At 32.8% G+C, this 23,109-nt stretch overlaps 3 protein-coding genes and 1 long non-coding RNA gene across 5 annotated transcripts; 3 read left to right on the top strand and 1 right to left on the bottom strand.

Annotated features, from left to right (window-relative positions):
• Positions 1-68: 68 nt before the first annotated feature.
• LOC123196807 lies at positions 69-1,126 on the top strand. The gene is made up of 2 exons (XR_006497745.1): positions 69-487; positions 920-1,126. It is a non-coding gene; the product is annotated as an uncharacterized LOC123196807 (long non-coding RNA).
• A 781-nt stretch (positions 1,127-1,907) lies between these two features.
• LOC123196679 (translocon at the outer membrane of chloroplasts 64-like) lies at positions 1,908-11,705 on the top strand. The gene is made up of 13 exons (XM_044610746.1): positions 1,908-2,244; positions 2,332-2,484; positions 2,829-2,953; positions 3,445-3,570; positions 5,309-5,491; positions 5,622-5,760; positions 6,760-6,928; positions 7,625-7,759; positions 7,905-8,105; positions 9,927-10,054; positions 10,138-10,189; positions 10,448-10,517; positions 11,290-11,705. Exons 1-13 carry the CDS (start codon positions 2,042-2,044, stop codon positions 11,370-11,372), a joined length of 1,767 nt encoding a protein of 588 aa, XP_044466681.1. The 5' UTR covers positions 1,908-2,041; the 3' UTR covers positions 11,373-11,705.
• Positions 11,706-12,294: 589 nt separating this feature from the next.
• On the bottom strand, positions 12,295-15,186 carry LOC123195800. Of its 2 annotated transcripts, none has more exons than XM_044609641.1 (7): positions 14,792-15,186; positions 14,537-14,619; positions 14,270-14,332; positions 14,051-14,152; positions 13,791-13,856; positions 13,307-13,385; positions 12,295-13,125 (listed from the first exon to the last, which is right to left on the bottom strand). In XM_044609641.1, the coding sequence occupies exons 1-7, from the start codon at positions 15,120-15,122 to the stop codon at positions 12,629-12,631; spliced, it is 1,221 nt and encodes a 406-aa protein (XP_044465576.1). In that variant the 5' UTR covers positions 15,123-15,186; the 3' UTR covers positions 12,295-12,628. The 2 variants fall into 2 exon arrangements, with proteins under 2 accessions (XP_044465576.1, XP_044465577.1); XM_044609642.1 differs by having other exon boundaries at positions 14,537-14,653; positions 14,792-14,932.
• A 1,423-nt stretch (positions 15,187-16,609) lies between these two features.
• On the top strand, positions 16,610-18,708 carry LOC123195585 (protein C2-DOMAIN ABA-RELATED 4-like). The gene is made up of 3 exons (XM_044609375.1): positions 16,610-16,950; positions 17,190-17,285; positions 18,217-18,708. The coding sequence occupies exons 1-3, from the start codon at positions 16,840-16,842 to the stop codon at positions 18,505-18,507; spliced, it is 498 nt and encodes a 165-aa protein (XP_044465310.1). The 5' UTR covers positions 16,610-16,839; the 3' UTR covers positions 18,508-18,708.
• Positions 18,709-23,109: the final 4,401 nt, after the last annotated feature.

Genomic DNA, 23,109 nt, shown 5'->3' with positions numbered 1-23,109 from the left:
AGTAAGTGTATATTTGGATTTGGTCTAATTTGACTCAAATCTAATTTTATAGGGGGACAAATGGACTTTTTAAACATGGAGGATAAGAAATGTTTCATCAATGCTCAGGTGTCATTCGAGGTGTTAAACATTTAGTTTTTCACACATAATATGCCGTACAGAAATTTTGTTTGTATGTGTCCATTTGGATCCTCAACCTAAACCCTAGAGATCTTGAGTTCTTGACAATGGCGATGCGAAGATTATTATTACTCTCCAGAGCCCTCGCTTAAACCACCACTTCCTCGGTGGCCACTACCTTCCACCGTCGCTTTCTCTCAATCGGCGGCAATATTGCCAATTCCGGTTCGTACAGCCGTCGCTCAGCTGGAGTGGTATCTGTCGTTTCAAGAGGTCTATGCTAAGGAACTGCTGCCGGCTAATTTGGTTCCTAAGGAGGTTGTTCTTTATCTGCATGAGGGTGTCCTTGCATCCGACGCAGTTAAAGGTCTGCTTTGTTGTGTTCTGATTCCGTACTTGATTACTTACTACTTGAGTAAAAAATTGGTGGATTATGATCTAGTTTCTTTTATTTTCATGCATTTCCTTATTTTTAGAACTTTAGTGTTGTAGTGTAAGAGGGGCTTGTAGTTTTACTTGTGAATCTTTTAGTTATCAGGCATAATTGAATGCTTAGTTAATGAATTATTGAAAATCAAAGCTGGTATGCCTTCCTTCAGAATTGTTTAATTTCCTGTCTTAAAGTGTTTCAAGCGGTTAGAATTCTTAGCTAGAGCTCACATATTCTAATTTGGGTTGCAATTATTTTGAACTTAGATTTGTATAGAAATTTAATTCAATTTATACAATTATTATGGTATTACAATTCATGGATTTCTGTTTAACTTTGTAATTTATAATTCATGTCTTCATGGTGTAGATGGGTTGAAAATCACTTGGTGCATGTCTTATACAGAAACATATTTCGGGACACTTTGGAGGCTCATGAATACTATTACTATCTAAAAGGCAATTGTAAGATTTTTTCTGGAAATACATCTCTATGTATGTGTTGACATTGTACAATAAAAAAATTTGTTTGAACCAAAGAAACGAGCAAAAAACATCCAACCATGTATTACCATCAGAGTCTCTTCAACAAATCTTTGGTTGGAATTATTGACATCTTTATCGAAGGGAAGTCTTGCAATGAGGGTTGGATTCGAACTCTGTTAATTTAGTCTTAGTTTGATATTTAGCTTAAATTAGTAAAACTTGAGTTAGAATAGCCAGTGTTTGAGTTGAACCGATTTAAATCTAGCAAGATGTCAAATTGTATATGAGTTCTAGAAGGTTTTGATGTAATAGTAGAAGGCTTTCAAAAAATTTTAAAATATGAAAAAGAATTCTCCTGTTATTAAGTATCATTTATGAGTTTTTAGAATTTATATTATTAGAAGTTAGTAAATATTTAGTACATTATTTTTCAAAGATGGATTCGGATTAAACTAATTAAGTTGGGTTTAAATTAAGAATAATTAATTTAGGATTAAATTTAAATTGTTTAAAAAAATAAAAAATAAAATATTAAAGAAGAAAAAGAAAAATTGTTAATGATAAAAAAAAAATTGGTTGAAAAAGGTGACATTAGAGGATTTGAATTGAGTTAAACATTGATGTGGGTTTATAGTTTAAATTTAAATTGAGTCTAATATTAATTCGAATTTAAAATCTGCCGTCACCTTCTTAAATATCCTACCTTTAGTTAATTTTGATTTTTAAAAAATCAAAGGAGATTTTTATTATTTAATTATAGGGGAAAAATTCGTTAATAAGTAAAATAAATCATCAATATATGTAAGATGAAAATTAAAAAAAAGTTGCGAAGAGAGGTGTTAATTATAACAAAGCAGGGGGACCAAACAAACATGTTCCATGCAAGAAATCTCGGAACCTACGCCCGAAAAAAAAAGGTTTCGGTAACCCACACTCAACTCAAAAACTCGCCGTGTCCAAATTTCTTTCTTCTTCATCGGCGATTTATGTTCGTTTCACTTCAGCCATGGCTTCTCACGCTGTTAATCTCTGGGTTTTACTCGGCCTCGGACTCGCCGGAATTATCCTTGTCACTAAAAAGCTCAAAAAGAACATTAAAGAAGACTTCGGAGCCTTCGTTGAGAAGCTTCAGCTTCTCCCTCCGCCTCCGCCTGCTCCGCCCAAGGCTCCTCATCCTCTCACTTCTCTCACCTTCGCTGTCTCCGACTTGTACGCTCTCTCGTTGATGTCTGGAAGTAAAATAATGATATATTTTCATTCTTTCTTGTACTTTATTAATTTGTGTTTGTTTAATAGATTTGATATTGAGGGTTATGTGACTGGTTTCGGCCATCCGGAGTGGGCGAGTACAAGTGGTTCAGCTTCTAGAACGGCTACGGCGGTTTCGACTCTCGTGGAAGGAGGGGCCACATGCGTTGGTAAAACAGTGGTGGATGATCTGGCTTATAGGTTTGTAGTTTTTGTTAATTGCTTTAGTATTTGAGCTTGAAATTTATTGTCAAGTTCATGAGAAATGGTCAAAAATAGTATTGCAGTACTGAAGTCTCGACATATTGCTATTAATTGTAGATTTTTTGCATCATTGAAGATTGAAAAGTTCAGTTTTTGGTTTAGAAAGCATTATGAAAATTAAAAAAAAAAAATGAACACTTAGTCAGGGGGGACTTATAAGCCGTTAGTAAAGACAATTATGTCATTACTTACTGATTTATCAGATGGATTTTAATACTCTGTTCTTGTTCTCGGTTGTATGTGTTAAATTTTTGTGTCATTTTTGGGTTCGTTATTTTCAGTATAAATGGAGTGAATAAGCATTATGGAACACCAACTAATCCTGCAGCACACGCTCGAGTACCTGGTGGATCATGTAGTGGGGCTGCTGTGGCTGTGGCAGCTAAACTTGTTGACTTCTCTTTGGGTGAGTTTTTCTTTTTGTATCTTTTACTTACTATCCCTAGCATGTGCATTATTGCTTTGATAACACAATGGATTATATCAATGTGGTCAAGAACTTGTTTGTTGTTGTTAAACTTTCTCAGCAATGAAAGTTTCTCTTTCCTACCATTTTTTTTTTTTGTATATGCAAGCATATCTGGCTCTTAATGCCAGTAATAATGTCAAAGATTCAATAATATATTTTCTATATCTCTAATCTATGTTGATGTTAATTGTTTAATTTTGTGTTTCTTAGAATGGGATAGATTGGATATTTTACTATGCTAATTGTGGAAAGTCTGAACTTTGTGTTTATTCATATGATATTGCTAGTGTTACATGCTTTATTAATTAACTTTAGAATTGTGCGAGTATGTCTCAGTGCTGCTTTTTTTTATATTGTTTACTTCTTAATATTTTATTAAACAAGTTTGTTAAATTTGGGAGAGTGATTCTTACATACGCTTATGTCAGGTATTGATACCATTGGTGGAGTGAGAATTCCAGCCTCATTTTGTGGAATTCTAGGGTTCCGATCCTCTCATGGGGCTGTTTCTCACATGGGAACTATGCCTGTTTCAACAAGCCTTGACACCATTGGTATGTATTGGTCAAATTCTACATGATCTAAGAAAAAAATGTTATGACCATTTGCAAATTTATTCCAAATGACTTCTCATCTTCATGTTTTGTGTTTTTGTTTGAGATAATAAGTGCAAATGTCCGTTGTTGTTTCCTATTAATACTTTGTAGGCCGTGTAGATGTTTTGGTTGTCATTAGCCATGCTAAAACAAGTTAATATCTTTTATAATATTTATGAAAATTTTAAGGTGTGGATATCTACTCTTTTAAATTTTATTCTCATGATTACTAGTTCTCACTAACGTTGAAAGACATGACTTTGCCATCATCAATATGAGAAAATTTGTCTTTTAGTGTTTATTGATGCTAGCTAATAATGTTGTCATTTGCTTAAGATAAGAATCTCGTTAGCTAACATCAATTTACAATTCCTTTGCACTAGTAAACATTAGAAGACAAAATTTTAGTCAAATTTCTCACATTGAATATTGCAAAATTCTATCTCTTATAGTTATCTGATGATAGCAATACACACACACATGCTAAAGGAGAGTGAAGGGGTTAAAATAGACAGGGGAGTACTAAGTCGGGGCTGAAATGAAGCTATGCTACTTTTTTATGGCTTACAAAAAGCAAGGTGTAGACTTTTTTTTGGAAAAAGGCATAATTAGGAAGCCTTTGCTACTTAAGCGAAGCATGTGTGATATCTAGAGGAAAGGGCCATATAAAGCCTAATCATGGCCTCATTGGCTATTAACGTAATATACTTTTTAACGCCTGTAAAGAGACATTTAATGCTTTATCATTAACTTGGCTATATATATGGATTTGCATTTTTAGATGAAGTATGAAATAAATCGTAAGATAAGGTCTTCAATTAAAAATTAGTTAATACCAACTAACATTAAAAGACAAAATTTCAATGTAGCTTTCTCACAGCAAAAGCTAAAAACTTATATATACACACACACTTAAATTCTCTAGTGAGGATGATCCTGATATGATTATATGAGGATTGTGCTTGAATGCTGTTGTTCTAGTCATTGGAGTGAAATAATATTTTACACAGAAAGATCCAGTGGTGAATAAGTATGGTCTTGACTACAAAACAACTATATCTATTAGATGCAGATGATTGGATATAAATTTAAATCTAGATGTGTAGTGCCAGCTACTTGAGAAATAAATGTGTAAGATCATCTATGCGAATAAAGCAGATATTATAATGCAATTGATGATCTTGGCCGATTATTTCTTCTATGGCGAGCATTAAGCATATGGAATTAAATTTATAATATATAATTTCTTTCTGAAATTCAGACCATTGTTTGTTGCCCTCTACTAATGTTTCAAACCAAAACTTTTGTATATTTGATGTGAGAATTCTGACCGAAATTTGTCTTTTACTGTTAGTGCCAGTTAACCATAAACGGGTAATTAATTTTGTGGTTTGTAGTTTTTTATGTGATATAAGTTCCTGAATATCTTCCACATTAAAAAAAAAAAAAAACCTTAAAATTCTAGTATTGGCTGACAATTTGACTAAAAAGTTTAAGCATTTATTGTGCTGTGTTGTTCATTCTTTGCCCACCCGACTGATATTCTTTAGTCTTTATCCAGCATTCCTGGAATTGAATAGGCTTCAAAGCTTATGTGCCTTTTTTGTACCAGTTGCTGTTGCTGTGTGATTGTGTAATTGTATCCAGTGTCCTTATTAAAATTTCATTACTTTTTCACCGGTGAATTCATGTACAGGATGGTTTGCTGGGGATCCTAATGTTCTTCGCCGTGTTGGCCATGTGCTACTGCAGCTTCCATCTGGAATTCAACATAGTCCGAGGCAAATTATTATAGCTGATGATTGTTTTGAACTACCAAAAATCCCTGTGGACAGGATTGTTCAAGTGGTAACCAAGTCAACTGAGAAGCTTTTTGGAAGTAAGTTTTTCTGTTCTATGCCTTAAGCCAAAATTTCTTTTCACAGAGAGTTCTTTTAGCTTCTCTCTTTTCAGTTTATACTTTTTGTGCTCCCATATTTCTCTGAATTAATTTTATTGATTTTCTTCAGGACAAGTGTTGAAACATGAAAATCTTGGGCAGTATCTTTCTTCTAGCGTTCCAAGCTTGAAATTGTTTCATAAAACAAATGGTGAAGTTAAAACTTCTTCGATCAGGGTGCTTGGGAACATTATGCGATTTATTCAAAGGTGAGTTTTCATGTTTTTTAAAATAAATATCGTTAGACTCTGCTAGAGCTCTCCTTCTGTAGTGTTATTGTTTTGTGGTGCATGATGGTGTGTGCAAAATAATGCTTTTGCTGACATGATTTTGAAAAATGTAATATAGTGGTCTGACCTTCACATTTGCAAACCGCTCTCTTGACTTGATTATAAAATCTTTGAATTTGTTTTTACTACTTTGTTGGCATGATTGGCAAGCTTAGTTTTCTCTTCTCATGCCAAAATGATTAGTTAGTGCTGGTGTGGTGTTACGTGAGCACTTTTAACTTCCAATTGCGATGTGGAGTTGTGCAGTGGGAGATTCTGGGAAGTCGTTTATTGCTGTCATTTATTCAATTTTTCGGGTTAAGAAAACAGTAATTTTGAAGTTTGGTTGACTGAATATTATTGATGTGGGGCTGGAAATATTAAAAAGTAAATGATGCATGTGTTTGAAGTTATACAACGGGAAAACTTTCATACTGAGATGAAACAGTCATTCTTACTGAAGTGGATATGTTTTTCTTCCACTGACGGATTCTTATTCTTTTACAGTGCATCTATGTGCAAATATAAATTTATTTTCCTAGTGGATTTTTTCCGCATCCTGTAATAACTGATATCTATGTCCCTGCAGTTTGTTCTATGAAGTCAACTGCTGTTTAGTTTAAAGGTGAAAATGTGGGTTGAGATGTTTAATCACATCATTTATTGGTTGGCTGCCGTATTTAGCCTTCTCCGGAACTAGTTTGGATGGGTTTTGCATCCAATGGAGTGGGTGATTAAAATCCTTTTTTGGCTTTAAGGTCACTTGAGTAATTAAATTTTGTTATCCTACCCCTAACCAAAATGTGTCTTTCACACCTACCTAGGTCAGGAATAATGCAATATTGCATACATGCGTTAATTATTACGAGTAGATTTGATGCTTTGTTCTCTGTACCAGGTAATGGGTTAACTAAGGGTTGCCTCTCTTTTAAAATGCAGAAACGAGTTCAAATATAATCATGAGGAATGGATAACCTCTGTAAAGCCTACGCTGGATCCCACTATCTCAGCACAAATATATGACACACTGGAAACATCAACCACAGAGATAGAAAACTGCAAATCTGTTAGGAATGAAATGCGTTTTGCTATGAATTCTCTTTTGAAGGTATTTCTTTTGGCTAAATTCTGTATACATAATTTTTTAATGTATAAGTGTAATGACAAACTTATATTATTTTTACTTTTGGTGCTGAATAGGTCATGTTTTCTGTATTTACCTAATATATCTGGGATTGATTGGCTGTGTACTCTTGAAAACTGTTTGCTTCTTTTGTCCTGTTCCATTTGTTAATACATCTATGAGAAAATAACTGCTCTTTAAGGGTGGGAATTAATGCTAAGTCTTTTGTGTTGATGGTAGAAAAAGGGAAAAGGAGTAATGAACATTGGTCAGACGTAATCGGAAAAGGGCTTAGAAGAATGTAACTTGAAACCTTTTTTCAGAATCTGCCTTAGGAAATTTTTATAGAAAAGTGCTATCCACTCTTTTCTTGTCTCTCCTCTTGAGACATGTACTAAGAAAAATAAAGTTACATGTTGGTCATATAAGAAAAAATTGTTGGCTTTGTCTTTACCCCTGTTTCTATCTTCCTGCTGTGCAAATGTTCAATACTTACCTAGAAATCATTTTATTAGTCATTTTAAGTTTTACCAGTAAGAAAAAAGATGTTTATGTGTTTGCTTGTTTATTGTTAGGGCCTTAGATTCATAATTTGTTTTTCTGCTAATAGATGAGGTGGTGCTGTTTTGTTTTCTCTAGCTAATGCTGCACCACTACTTGTTGTATGTGGTATTTGTGTAGGATGATAGAATACTTGTGATCCCTACCACTGCTTATCCTCCGCCGAAAGTTGGTGGGAAGGAGTTACTATCAGAGGATTATCAGAACTCTGCGTTCAGTCTACTGAGTATTGCAACTATATCAGGTTGCTGTCAGGTGGAATATTCTCTCTATTGACTGACCTACATTGTTCAATGGCTTGTTTGGAACAAAATTGAATTGCATGGCTAGTTTAGGTTTTCCTTATATTATGAAAGAGTTGATGCAAATTTCGTTGAACTTTTTCTTTGTTATTTTTCAGGTTACTGTACCACTTGGATATCATGACAACTGTCCAGTTTCAGTTTCCTTTGTGGCCAAGCATGGGGATGATCGTTTTTTGCTGGATACTCTGCAGAATATGTATAAGTCTCTACAAGAGCAGGTTGATGTTGTGGTGACATCCAAATCTTTGAATAATGCTATCAACAAGGAACAGTCTGCAGAGATTGCTAAAGAAAAGGTAGTTTATCATATTTGTTTTTACATATGCAAAATTTTTCAGAACTTTAAAGTATACAGTTGTTACAAATATGACCGCAATGAGATGTACTGCTTACTCTGTGACTATATTTTCTTTGTGAACAATTTTTTTGCCATACAAAGAAGTTGGCTTTCTTTCCTTTTTTTTTAAAGAGATGTGCTAAATGTGTTTTTTTTGGTTGCAAATTTCTCCTAAATAATGATAATATTTATAAAAGAACTTACATAAAGTTCTTATGTTTTGAGCTTTGAATAGTCCTGTTGCAATTTGGTGATTATTCCATACTTGCTTTTAGATGCACTATGATTGCTTAAGGAGTTTTTGTAATATCTATTTGAAGAGAGTATTACTCTAAACACCTTGAGGTATACCTTAATCTGCATAAACCCTCTGTGGTTTTCAAAATAACTTTGAGACCCCTGCTGTCTGTTAGACAGTATATCTATACTGTTAAATTTATGGGTGGGGGATAAAATAATAATAGTAATGTTATATAGTTAATAATCAATAATGAGTTCAAAAAGACAATAAGGAAAATATAAATATTACAAAAATCACAAATCAAATATATTAAAAACCTGAAAAAGAAGAAAACCAACATTCACCGAGCCTCACCCTTTCCATTTCATCATCAAATTCATCCTTCATCCAATCACCTATCTTATATCATCAAACTCATCTTTCATCAGATGACCATCTTTTATCATCAAAGTCCATCTTTCACCAAATCATATTATTATCAATCCGCATCAGGTAAAGATGTTGAAAGCTGTTTACCGATTGTGTGGATTTCTGTTGTCTTGGTGAGAGGTGTTTAGAGTGGAAGGAGAGAAGTGGGGAGAGGAGTGATTACTTCAGCTGAGATGGTAGTGGTGGCAATAACAATTGGCCTTTAGGTTTTACAAGGAGACAATGAATGGTGGGGGAGGATTTTGAGGAAACAGGGAAGGGAGAGGATTTTGAGGGATGGGTTGCTGGGATTTGTGTGGGGTAATTTGAAATGTGATAGTGAGGAAAGAGGTGGTTTTGTCAGGGGATGAAAAAGGTGGTGGATTGCTGGCAGGGGCAATATGAGTGGTTTTGGGGTGGGAGGGTGGGGTGGGGTGGGGTGGGTTGCTTTTCCCTGGATAAGGTGTATGCAGGCAGGAAGGAGGTGAGGTTGGGTTTTTTGTTTTTATAATCAATTAATTAAAAAATTAAGTGTTTTTTTTCTGAATTAATTAATACTATTTTCAAATAGGGGTAAAAAGGCTTTTCAGCATCTATGCAATTTTCATGGATGAAAATTCAGTGACTCTGTGAGACATGGGGTTCATAGTAATTTTGAAAATGATGGGGACTTTATCTGGATTTAGTTATTACCTTGGGGGGTTTCAAATAATATTTTCTATATTTGCATGCAGAAGCTGTTTAGTCTTGGTCTTCCTCTTCATCAGGAGTGACTTCCAAGACAATAAATAGAGGGGCATAACGTGGTCTTTTCAGTCCTAACAAATATGTTATTATCTGTCTTAATCTGGTGGAGTAATTCATCATATTATGGCTATTTGTTAGTCAAGGTCATTAGCAGCATCAGAGTTGGGTCTTGGGTGGTGATGTGCGTGTGTGTATATGTATATTTTGCTTTGATATATTAGGAATGGAAGCCCTCTGGATTATGTGCATTCTCTTTTTCTTTCTTCCTATACAGTATGCTGAATTTATGCTGTTTTTTCTAAATATTGGTTTGGTTAATTGACAAAACAAAGGGCATATCTCACTTCACAAATTATTTTCATTTGTTCCCTAAATTTGATTTAGGGCAACCAAGCTTATAAAGAAAAACAATGGCAGAAGGCTATTAGCTTTTATACAGAAGCTATCAAACTCAATGGAAATAATGCAACATATTACAGTAACAGATCTGCAGCGTATCTTGAGCTGGGGAGGTATTGTTGTGTTATTGATGGTTAATTCCCTAATTTTAATATATTGCAAAATATGCTTGTTAAATTTATTTCTTTCTGTCCAGCTTCCTTCAAGCTGAAGCAGATTGTACGAAGGCTATAAACCTTGACAAAAAGGTGACTTACTCATAAAGCAAATTCTTTTAATTTTGCTATCTGCCAGTTCTACTCTTTCAGGCTAAGCGCTGGCCCTCGGGTCTTGGACTAGCTGACATGATTCTTGACTTAACTTGCAATTTTTCAATCTGCTCAGCATTTGAGCAATATGGGTTTTATTTTGATGGTGCCGTTAATATTTTGTGCTGTATCATGATCTATATATCGTGAGAATAATAACCATTTTTTTATGTTTTTCTTTTTTCAATCTTTTGGTAGTGTGTGAAAGCTTATTTGCGAAGAGGCACAGCGAGAGAGATGCTTGGCTACTATACGGAGGCAGTTGAAGGTGAGTGATTACTCATCTTTAGTATTTAATGGAACTTATACTTACTAAACAGTAGCCTAGAAGGAAAGAGCAATGTGATGTTATGAAAGAGTAAAATTATGTGCATTAATAATGAGTATTAATTTGTGTACTAATGATAACGTCTTTTTGTGATTGGATCTTACCGTATTTTTAATTAAAAAACAACTAATTACATCATGATACGTCATCGTTACTATATAAATTAGTACACATTATTAGTGTATATGGTTAAAAAAATTTCATTTAAATCCTATAACTTGTGTATTTATCAAATTACCTCCCATAGTCAAAATGCAAGATTTTAAACTTTTGAGGGTTTATATATTATGCTCGAATTGAGCTACAAACTCACCAAGCTTAACATCAATGAACTCAAGCTCGGCTCTGGTATAAAACTTGAGGAGCTCAATCTTTGCTCGACGATAATCAAGTTGAGCCATGAGTAGTGTTCATTCACAGCCCTAGTCACTACCTATTTTACAAACCCAGAAAGTGAAAATTTCCAGACACTGCCAAACCTTAGGCGATGTGAATGAAACCTTTCAACCAAAAAAGTCATTTCTCTATCAGAGAGCCAGGTAATCTTCTTCCTTTTCCTGTGGACTACAATTCTTGGACAAGGGTGTGTAGGTGTAACCCAGACTTGTAGAATACAAGAATTTGCCTAGACTGCTGTGGCCCAGAACTTGTAATCTGGTACCAGTCTCTCATGAACTGATGTCATTGGCCTGCATGGCACTCTTTGTTGCAGATTTTCAATATGCACTGGTGTTGGAGCCAACCAATAAAAGAGCGGCCATGTCTGCCGATAGATTAAGGAAGGTATTCATGTAGTCACTGGAAGAATAATAGAATATTTTGGGAGTGCCGGCAATCACAGAACCGATTCTCATTCTGCAAAGATGATCATTCTTTGTCTTTGAAGGACTGGTAAGACATTAAACTGCCATACAACTGAGTAAGATTTACAGAGGAGTATTCTTTGCATCAGGCTCCATTATCGGAAGGAGAGTCTATAGCGAGAGATTAATGTTATAACAATTTGTATGTAGTCCAATTTTGTTTGAGGCTATTTCTTGCTCTGTTTAATAATATGGTACATTCTGTTTGTAATTTTATCTCGGACAGGAACTTTTCCGCATGTTATCTTAAGAGTAGTATTGTTTACCTGCTTTGATGGTAGTATAAGATTATTCACGGTTCATGGTTGAGAATACATAATGAATGTTCCCCATACTTTTCTATAATGGTCATGTTTTCCCAAATTAGGATTGAATTCAATTTGAATCGAGTCAGTTTGAAATCGATTTGAGAGTGATGAGTTGATATTTGAATTCTGATAAAAAACAATTTTATTTTGAATTCGATTTAAATCAATTTAAACTTTATCTGTTTTATACAAACGAGTCTAAACTATGGTTTAATTTCAGCTTGTTTTATCTGAATTTGAATTTGAATTCAAGTAGATTAAATCGAATTTAGCCCTATGCCAAACTTAGTTACATGGGTATTAGTATCTTCTGATATATTATTTATATTGTATTTATATTATATGATATAATATAATATATGTGAAAAATAATATATATTTTAATGTATATCAAAATTAACATAAATTAATATGCAATATTGGGCAATATAAAAAATTAAATTTTAAATATATAATATGATACTCAATATGATTACCATGTTGATTAATAGACATTGGCGTCTTTAGAACATATCCAATATTATGTACAATTTGACATAAATAAAATGCACAACACCATCTTCAATGGGCCATTTTTATTCGTTTAGAGGAACATATAAGAAGATGACTGCATAGAGAATCAATAGGGAAGGGACGACGAATCTCAACTGCCTATCTTCCCCAATTCGATTGAATTGGTAGGAAACTCCTTTGAATACACTGCTTTCAATCAGCTATTGCAATCAATTTTCTTAATCATATATCAACTTTCATGTAGCTAAGCATTTCTTATCCCCTTAAATGTAAAAAAGAACCTACAGTATTTACATGCTATCTATCAGCATCACCTCTGCAACAAAATGAATTGTCCATATGAGATTGGAAAGCTACCTTCATCATCTCAATCAAATGATAAGAGCTCATCCAGCTGTTCATCTGTCCATTCTGGGAGTGACCCTCCAGAAATTAGCACTTGCCTCGGCTTCTTGTCTTCTTCATTGTTCCGGGTGTCGATAACTTCTTCTGCAACACTTCTGCGTTGAAACTTGCCCAACAGGTTGTTTTTTCTTTCCTGATTCAAATGGCTAGGCTGCTCACTCAACGAAATCTCTTGCTCATGACTGTCAGTGCCTGTGACACATGAAGTTCCTTTCCTTCCACCAGCAACATCTAGGCTCACCACAATGGTTTCCTCCTCTTCGACCGAATTATTGTTTCTGCTGTGTCTGATGCCACGAAAGCTACTTGAAACTGATGTGTTTCCTTCTTCCAATTCTTTGTCATTGTGTTCAGGGACTCTCATATTAGTATTCTGTCTGAGACAATTCAAGATTCCTTCAGTTCTTCCTTGTGACACAAGGGCTGTCTTAGGCAGCTCCCAGGACTTCTCACTGTTTTCTGTCATAACAAAACAGAAGGATATGGCATCAAAGTTTTGCCGTATATTTTCATTGTAAAGAAAGGAAGTTAAATAACTGCTAGGCAAATATGATACAATGACAGTTATCTCATTACAAGCAAAACAGCTCATAACATACAATAAAGAAAATTAAGAAATTTGAAGAAGAGTTGTCACTACCAACAGTAGTATTATCATCTTTGACCATCAATGCAGGATAATTTTGATCTGATGGAATTTCACAATTCTTGGAGATAACCTATAAGGCCAATCGTTAGATAGCAAAATACAGGATTAAAAAACTGTTGGAGATCTAAAAATATACCAAAAATACTTATATGTAGACAAAATCAGATAAACATTCACTAATTGGTACAGAAAGGTCAGTATCAGTGAGTACTATGTACACTTATAGTGATTAACATTTGGCTACCAATAATGATGTAATGTATATAGTTTTATTGATACTCAAATCGATACTTATTATAAGTGTATATGGTTTTATTGCATATCAGTATTGTCCCTGTATGATATAGAATGGACTGGCAAAGGAAAAGAAGAAGATAGCTAATTGTTGGATGCCGAAAGAGCTAGTTTATAAGCACTTAAATAAGTCTTTAACCACTTGACCGAGGAAAATTCTGAAAAAAGAACTAATACATACCTTGACTATGTTGCGAAGTGTTATATTAAGATAATGTGTAGAATGAGAAGGGGAAAAAACTGCAACCTGAAAAATCATGTTTCCATCAATCTTTTGATGCTGATAACAACAACATAAACTCCCATTTGAGAAATTAACTACTAAAAGAAAATATTTCTTCCGTTAGAGACTATTTAGAAGAACTCATGATACTTCTCATAAATGGATATATGTTTATGCTATAATATGAAAAATTTTGAAGAAAGAAAACTAATATTTACCTTCTGGAGTATTAACACTGCTCCAACTGATATGTCCTTAGAAAATTCACCCACAGTAAGCACTCTATGATGAATGCTAGCATCAATTGTACCAGTAGGATCCTGAAGTAAAAAATTGTACCACTAGCCCCATCACTATCAGTTATAATTAACGTCTTCATTGAACCTAAAGAATACCGGAAATATATCCACAAAAACAGCTTCAAGTAAGTAGTTTACCTTCAAAGTCACCATCATACCACCAAGGCCATTCACAGTGCTAGATTTTACAATGGCGACTATCTAGTTAAAGGCATACAAACAAAGAACACATAAATTTCAAATTCTTCGAAACAAATAACTAATGTGATTTTAGTAGCACTATAGTCAAGTAAACTAGTCACTTTTACAGGAACTGGACGCACTTTCTGAAAAAGCACTTATCAAGTGCTTCTTAAAATGCATTTTGTTTGCTTCGACATCCCCTACAAAGTTGGCAAAGTTTACCTGAGAAACCTTGTCCATATTAATGCTGTTCTTGATGAAACTCAACGGGGTCCCGATCGCCACAGCATCTTCACCCACCAAGCCTTCCATAACACAGAGAAAACAATCCACGAGCAGCTTAAAGATCATAATTTTCAAGAATCTTTAGTTTATAAACTTATCATTTCATCACTACCATACAAGGGGCAATGGCAGATTGTTAAATTTAATTAAAAAATCCGATGAGTTCTAGGGTTTGTAATTGTTTCAATATACCTTGACGGCGAACAAAATTCACAGCGAAAAGCCAAGGGCCTCGTGCAAAATCGTCGTCGTTTAGAAGAGAGGGGTCCTCCACAGCTCTCCTTATGTACTCCTGAGTGGGGATTGGCTCCTCGTTGACACCCATTAAGCTTTTACGGTGCATTGCCGACTGTACGGCCCTGGCGGGGCCAGGAATAGCGGGATTGAAAGAGCAGGGGCGAAAATGAAAATCTTTGGAGTTGGTGGATGAGATTAAAATTGAACTCTTACGTTTGCAGGGAAGGAGGAGAAGAGAGTCCTCAGCTTCATCAATGTCGAGAGCTTCCCAGGGCTCTGGCTCCATTTGAGCTGTACGTACGTGTTGTTAGTTTTGGGAGGGAGATTTTCGAATCTTCATGGGTTTCGTTGGGGGTCAAGTGATTAAAACGGAAACTTTAGGGTTAAAATGGTATATTAATAAATTACAGTGGAGTCCTTAAGAGATTAGTTGTTTTCACTTTTTTACCCTTGATAATAGATTAATGTAATGTAATGTTATGAAGTGCGGGATATATATAAAATCAGTTGTTGAAATGTTCAAACTCTCCAATTGATCAAAATGTTATTCAAGTTTTGGCTTAATCATCTTGTTTTCTAATTATCATTTTATGCTTATTTAAAGATTATGATGAATCTGTTGCAGTTGCAGTTGAGAGAAAAAATTGCTAGCATTGAAGTTTTTGTTTCCAGTAAGATTATATATACTAATAATAATAATAATGAGTATTAATTAATTTGTGCATCAACATATAATTAAGTTTTATTTTAATTTTAATAAAAATCAATCAATTATATAATAATAATAATAAATTATAATTAATGTATAAATTAATATTTAGTAGTAGTATACATAGTTTTATTATATTTTATTTTGAACCTAGTTTAGACTTAAATATTAGTTTGAAGTTCAAAACCTAGTTTAGGCTTGATTACCATAGCCTAGGGAAGCCCGACCTAACAAATTTTGACTTTTAACTTGAATAGCATGAGCTTAGTTCATTTGATTTGATCTGATTAATATACATTTATATAGGTATAGGTATAGGTATCACAATATTACTTTTTTCTATTAAATTAACTATATTTTTTTTTTCACTAAATTTTCATTTTTTTTCAATTAAGGGACCAAAATTTCACATTTTATTTTTATAAATAAATAAATAAATAAAACTTTTATTATTTTCAATTGGAAGTATCAATTAATTATCTTGTTTCAAAAAATAAAATAATAATCTCAATTAGATTTGACTGACGAAAAATATTACAAATTTAAATATCTTTTATATGAAAATTTAATAACTTTTTCCATTCCAAACCAAAAAAAAAAAAATATATTATATACAAATATTTCAATTAAAAATAAAAGTTTAATGTTTTTAATATAAGAAATTTATATTCCATAATTGTACTGAAATGCAACCTTCAAATTGTACGGGAATGTACAAGTAATAAATAAATATAAACACATCACATTGGTTGCCCTTGCCAACCACCACAACTCTTCCTCAAACAACTCCCCGCCAATAATTTACCGGATCTTCCGGTCACTCTTCCTGTTTATTTTTTTATTAATTTTCTTCTCCCTCAATTTCTTTATTATTATTATTTTTTTCTTCAAACTCTAACCGCTAACCACACGTTCATCGTCTCCCACCATTGGTTTCCTCCTCTAAACTGATCCAAAAATTTTAAAAAAAAAAATTTAAAGGTGGGACCCACATGTCAAAGGGTATGGTCACCGGATACCGTAATTGTCTGTAACCTGAAAAGAGAAAAATTGCAAGCAAGGGAGTTAGGGAGGCAGAGGAGGAAACTGGAAGCTCGATCGAGGGAAGTGGTGTCTGTGCTATAAGAAAAAGGAGAAAGAAAGAGGGGTTGATTTGATAATCATCAAAATTGAAAGACACGTAAGACGGGTATGGGCTTTCACGCGAAACTGTTTAAGTTTTGGAATCAGAAAGCCCAAGAACACGGCTGTGATAGTGGACTCACAGAAAGGAAGCGATGGAAAATCGCTTCTCATGGAGAATCTAATGGGGCTTCTAAGGATTCGTGTCAAGCGGGGCATCAATCTCGCCGTTCGTGATGTTCGCACTAGCGATCCTTATGTTGTTATCAAGATGGACAATCAGGTTCGTTTCAATTTTGATAATGGTGATGTGAGAAATCAGTGTGTGTTTAAAGATCTGAAATAGTGTTGGAATGAAAAACCCTTTTTTCAAACTGGTGTTGAAAGGTTTCATTTCAACAAGTGTTTGAAATTAGAATATCTCCTGTTGTTATTCAATGGTGATACTGAGACAAAATTAATAGCAATATGTAAAAGCTTTGTGAGGAGTTTTTCAAAGAAGAAATGTTGTATTTGGTGCAGAAACTAAAGACTCGTAGGATAAACAATGATGTTAATCCGGAATGGAATGAAGATCTAACTTTGTCCATTGCAGATCCGAATGTTCCCATCAAGCTGGTAAGTCTTTATCTTGTCCTGTTATTAAAATTGTATAATTAATTTTGGATTTGATCCAAACCGATTTGAACTCAGCTCATTTTATGAAAAAAGACCCAATCCTTAACTCAAACTCGCCTCAATCAAGTTGGCTAAATTTCGTGCGTTGAAAATAGAGGCTTTGTCAATGAGATGTTTTTTGTCCTAAGGGACTAAGCTTAAAACAGTTCATATGGATGAGCTTGCAATTTGAGAAGCTAAGCCTCTATGGAAGTCTTGAGATTTTTTTGTTTCACTTTGATTTCAAGTTTTGCTTCTAGAATTTGATGCATCTAGTATTGCATTAATCCACTTAAATTCTTCTTTACTAATCTGATGTACCCTATTTCGTAAAATCTCATCGTGTATAGAATGGAAATGAAATCATGAAAATGTAGTATATTTTATGAATGAGGAGTTTCTTTTTAATGTTGGCTTCTTACCATTTCTTTCTCCCTTCATGGATGGCGGAAAAACCAAACGAAAGAATTTTTTTTTCTTTCATGGCACAAAAACTTGTCCTTGTGAGTTTGATCAGTTGAATGTATGAAGAAAGCAAAAAAAATCATTTGAACCAAATAGAAGTGTAACACCATTGGGCAAATCCTATGTTATCAAAGATATAGGAGAGATGTTGAATATAAATGGACATCCCACATTGCTTGGAGATTTCAAGACAAGATTGGTAAAATAGCATGTGAACTTCTAAATAGTCTAAAGCAGATGATATCTTAATATTAGGTCGGACTATTAAGTCAGGATGTTACAGAAAGTTCATTGCCCAAATGGGATTTCAAATAATTACATATGCTGTGCTCCGTTTTCATCTGTTTGACATTGATTTATGTCACTTCTTCAAGTTTTTCTGGTATTGGTATAAACTGGTTATTGTCAATGTTTCTATGTGATTTAGACTGTGTATGACCACGACACGTTTAGCAAAGATGACAAAATGGGAGATGCAGAGTTCAACATAATATCATTTGTAGAAGCCTTGAAGATGGATTTGAGCAGCCGCCCATCTGGCACCATAATCTCAAGAGTTACACCAAGCAAAGACAATGATCTTGCTGAGGAGAGCTGCATTCGGTGGAATGATGGCAAAGTTGTCCAAGACCTGTGTCTCAAACTGAGAAATGTGGAATGTGGTCAAGTTGAGATTCAACTACAATGGATCGTCCTTCCCGGTTCCAAGGGTTTGTAAAAAGTGTATGACTCCTTATCTTGTATGCTTAGTTAATGTCTGTCTTTCAGGTCTACTTTCAGGGCTTTCACTGCTGTCTAGTGCAGTCTTTTCTTGCTGTTTGTTAGTTTGGGTTATTGGTTGGTTACTGTTATCTTTTACAATCTTTGCCTATTGTAATTAGGTTTGTACTTAAATGATAGGACTGCATATTTTGGTTAACTAATGCTGAGTGATGTGCCATTTGCTTTCAAAGTCCGTAACATTTTCATTTTCATTTCTTGTGTGTGCTTTTGAAGATCATTTAGATTTAATGCTGAGTTTAGATCAATCTAAACTAGTTCGAATTTGAATGTTTGAATCAGTTCAAATTCAATTCGTTTTATAAAAATGAATTTAATTTTTAGCCGAAACTAGGTTCATTCAATCTGGATTTAAATTTAAACTCAATTGAATCTAACCTTAATTAAGAAGTTACTCGTGGTTTGGCATAGACTATAGAAAATGACTCAAATTTGAGAGCATTTTATCTAAAGAGGGCCCTATCCATTTTCAATGGTTTTGAGCCCGATAAATTGAGATTGTTTGATTAAAAACCCCAATTCGTTGCATGCTTAGAATTATAGGCCCGAGCCTTCAAGAAATTAAAGGCCCAACTTAATAGTATCAGATACTTATTACATAAAACAAATAATATTTTTTTATATATATTTATCTAAAAACTAAAAATTTTGACATATTTAATAATAATGCTTTGTAGTCTCTTATTCTTATTTTAAAGATTCATTTAGAATGAAACTGTAAAATATGCCTTTCTTTACAAAACTTTAAAATCGCTTTATTAGTAAAATAGTATCGTTAAAAAATAATAATTGTAACCGAAGGTGAAAAATCATTCAAATCTAGAAGTTTTGTCAAAAAAAAAGAAAAAGAATTATTGAATCGACCAATGATTTAAATCCAAATTAGCTTGGATCACGATCAATGCTACGTGGGTGTATTAAATTACTGGATATACAACACACATTAGAAGTTGAATTGGTGGCATCCCAAATGCTAAAGGATAACTTTTCCTGATTTGAGGGCCATTATAAAATTTTGACAAGTCACTTTACAACACGTGTGGATACTTTGATACTAATTTCCATATAATAAAAACTTTAACCTATTAATTTAGATTATCACGAGTGGTCTTCTCTTCCTAATTCCTATGCAAAAGTCAATATTTTGGATTGAATATCTTGGAAATCAATGTGAAAATATAAGCCAAAAGTATCCCATTCTCAGCAAAAAAGCAAAAGCCTACCTTTGCTTACAACTTTATTAATCACTTTCTCTTTATATATCAATTTTTGTATGATATTCTTAGTACTACAAATTATTTAGGGATTATAATGTCAAACTTTGAGCTAGGTGAATTTGTTCTAAACTAACTCAATTGGAATCTATCATATACTCACAAGAAAAAAAAATTTTGGGTCACAGAGAAAATTGTATGTGTATCTACTATACACGTGATCAAGTGATAAAGCTATAAAAAATAATATTTTTATTGAATTTTTATAAATTTTGCCATAAAAAAAGTTTTAAAGTCAAGAAGAATCATCTAACCCCATTTATTCTCTCCCTTCGCCATAGATATAATCAACAGATGAGCTTATAACATATTTATATGAGTAAAACAAACATAATTATTTTATAATGGAATGCATGTGTTGTGCCATGGATGGATTAACATAAAATTTATCATATAAATAGAAGGTTTTTATGCTAAGTTGGAAATCTTATGAAATAGGAAATTGAATTAATTGTTCATGGATGGTGACACAAATGCTTCCTTGAAGTGATGAAAATTTGAAAAGCAAATAAGCATGCGTTGAAGTTTATAATGATATGGAAGAGAAGAATGAAGGCATTGAAATGGGCAACAGAAATTTGTCGTGTCAGTCTCCCAACCCAAGTATATTTTTCTTTTTAAAATCGATTAACACAAAACACCATGCTTAATTTTAATAAACTGCACGCATGGCTTTAGGGTTTATGTTTTCTAAGACTCTAATTCTCTTTATTTTATTCTATCCATCCACTACTGTTGCATGCCCACTAACTGCTTAAGAGTTCTACGAGGCCAAAAGACTATTATGCAAACTGTTGTTTGACTTTATTAAAGATAAAAGGATAATATTATCTTTTCACCAGCTTTATAAAAAGGTTTTATAGATTGTATTAATAGATTTAACAAGTGGGTGGGAAACTAACATTTTTAAATTTAAAGGGAGGAAAATTATCATTCCATCAAAGGTGTTATATTATATATGCATTAACAATATGTATAAATATGAATATAAATATCAATATATTATTAAATAATTTAGCATTATTTTAAGTCTATTTCAAAATTGTTTAATCATATGATGATTCTTAACATTGATATTCATATTTATACTCATTAGGGCATAAAATGTTACTCTAAAATTAACAAGAAACCCAAGTGCTCATAAACAATAACATTATTAGTTGAATTGTGTAAATCTATCTTATTATAGATACATGATTTTGTTTTTTTTGATTTCTCTTTACTTGATTCGTTTTCTAACAATGTGGGGGGTCAAGGAATAAAATATAGAAAGGTTAAGATTGAAATATCTATAAAAAGTCTAGTCCCGTTTGAATTACTATTTTAAAACTTAATTTGAATAGAGAGAAAACAAGATCATTCTTTTGATTATGTGAAAGGGAGCTGCATGATAACTTTCATAATTCATTAGATAAAAATGGACAAATACATACATAGTTATCTCTATATAATAATGAGGTCAAAAACAAAATTCAAAAGACAAGTAAGCTTTGGAATGTTATTGCTTGTCAAATTGCCATCAATTATTTTTGGACACAAACTGAGTAGACAGGGTGTGAATATGAAGGCATGCTTTGATGGAGAAAAGGATATAGTAATTAATAGATAGCTAAATGTTAATAGGATCCTGCCATGCATGCACCAATCCACATGAAAACTTGTAAACAATTTCAAACATAAATATATGGACAATAAGAATGAAAAAGCAATTTTACAAATTTTTTTTTTTTTTAGATGATTTATAATGATAAGATTTGTAGCTGCAATGGTTAACAAACTTATGTTGTATTCTTATATGTTAGATATTTGTGGAATCTTATCAAATACTGAGATTAATAATATGTGAACGAAATTATCAGTTAAATAAAAAAGACATAATATTTAACGTGATTCGACATAATTTATTTACATTCACATAGAAGAGGAGAATGTATTATTATTTCAAAGATGCAAAAGCCCAACACACTATATAATATCTCAAAAGAATAACTTAGCAAAACTCAAAATCAATGATATACTAAAAAATGTTCTCTAAGAATCCTCTACATGTTGACAACCCTTATATTGTCTTTGTATATTTCTCTTTCTCATGAACAATTCCTAGTAGAACATACATTCTTAATTCTTATTTGTTATTTTTTTGAACAATTCTATCCATTACCATAGCCAATTATTCTACACCTTAACCAATTATTCTTCCTAGGATTTCAAATTCTAGACTTGAAATTCTACACCTTAACCAATTATTCTACCATCCAAATTGTTTTTAATTAATAGAATATACTACAAGAAATTTCTATATTTTTAATATAACATAAATTTCATCTTAGATCCATGAAAATTAATGAACATTATCAAATCTTAGTTTATTGTTGTTGCCCAACACAAACAAGAACCCACTTGACATAATAAAGACGATCGTTTTGGTTCAATAATTCAAAACATTTCAAGTTACTATTTTCATTGAATTTTCTGTCAATACTTGATACCCTCCTCAAGTTGAACAACTCGGACGTGGGTTTAGTCTCAATTTACAAAACACATTCAATGTTTTGAAGTTAGAAGATCCTGAAGGCGCCAAGTAAGATTTTGGTTAAGAATGGATGATTGAGGGTCCATGTGAAATGTATAACTATTCTTTTGTTTTTTTGTTTTTTTAAAGTAAACGTATAGCCATTCTTCCTCTTGTCCTCTTCCACTCCAAATTTAGCGTAAAACTATTCGCTTCTCCTCGTAATCATATAAATAGTTTTCACCTTATTATAATAAGAATAGTTATATACATATATATCATTAGATGATTAAATATTATTTTATTTTTAAATTAAAATTATTAATTGGTATGATAATATATTTATGTTTATACTATATCAAACATGCACTTAACAATAAAGTTTCATATATAACAAATATAAATGTAATTAGTTAATGAAAATCAAAATGTCATTGTGTGTTATATATCTGTCTTTTGTGATAACAATTAACAATTATACTTATATAACAATAATATTTCATTTATGGTAAGAACATTTTTTATGTAACCAAATGTCTATTACAATGATATATATATATATATGTATGTATGTATGCATGCACATAGCATTCTTAGCTAATTCCATAGCTAATTATATATACATTTGTTAAAAAATGAGATATAAAAGAGATCATGAAAAAATTAATCAAATTAGGGTAAAGGAAAGACACCTTGAGAAAAGGGTCTTGAAACAAGTACTAGGAGACACAGCCCATCTCCTCTTCCTCCAAAC

Source organism: Mangifera indica, chromosome 14 (assembly GCF_011075055.1).
Source record: "Mangifera indica cultivar Alphonso chromosome 14, CATAS_Mindica_2.1, whole genome shotgun sequence".
NCBI classification, from domain to species: domain Eukaryota; kingdom Viridiplantae; phylum Streptophyta; class Magnoliopsida; order Sapindales; family Anacardiaceae; genus Mangifera; species Mangifera indica.
Note: the sequence above shows the minus strand (reverse complement) of the source record. Positions and strands in the feature narration are given on the sequence as shown.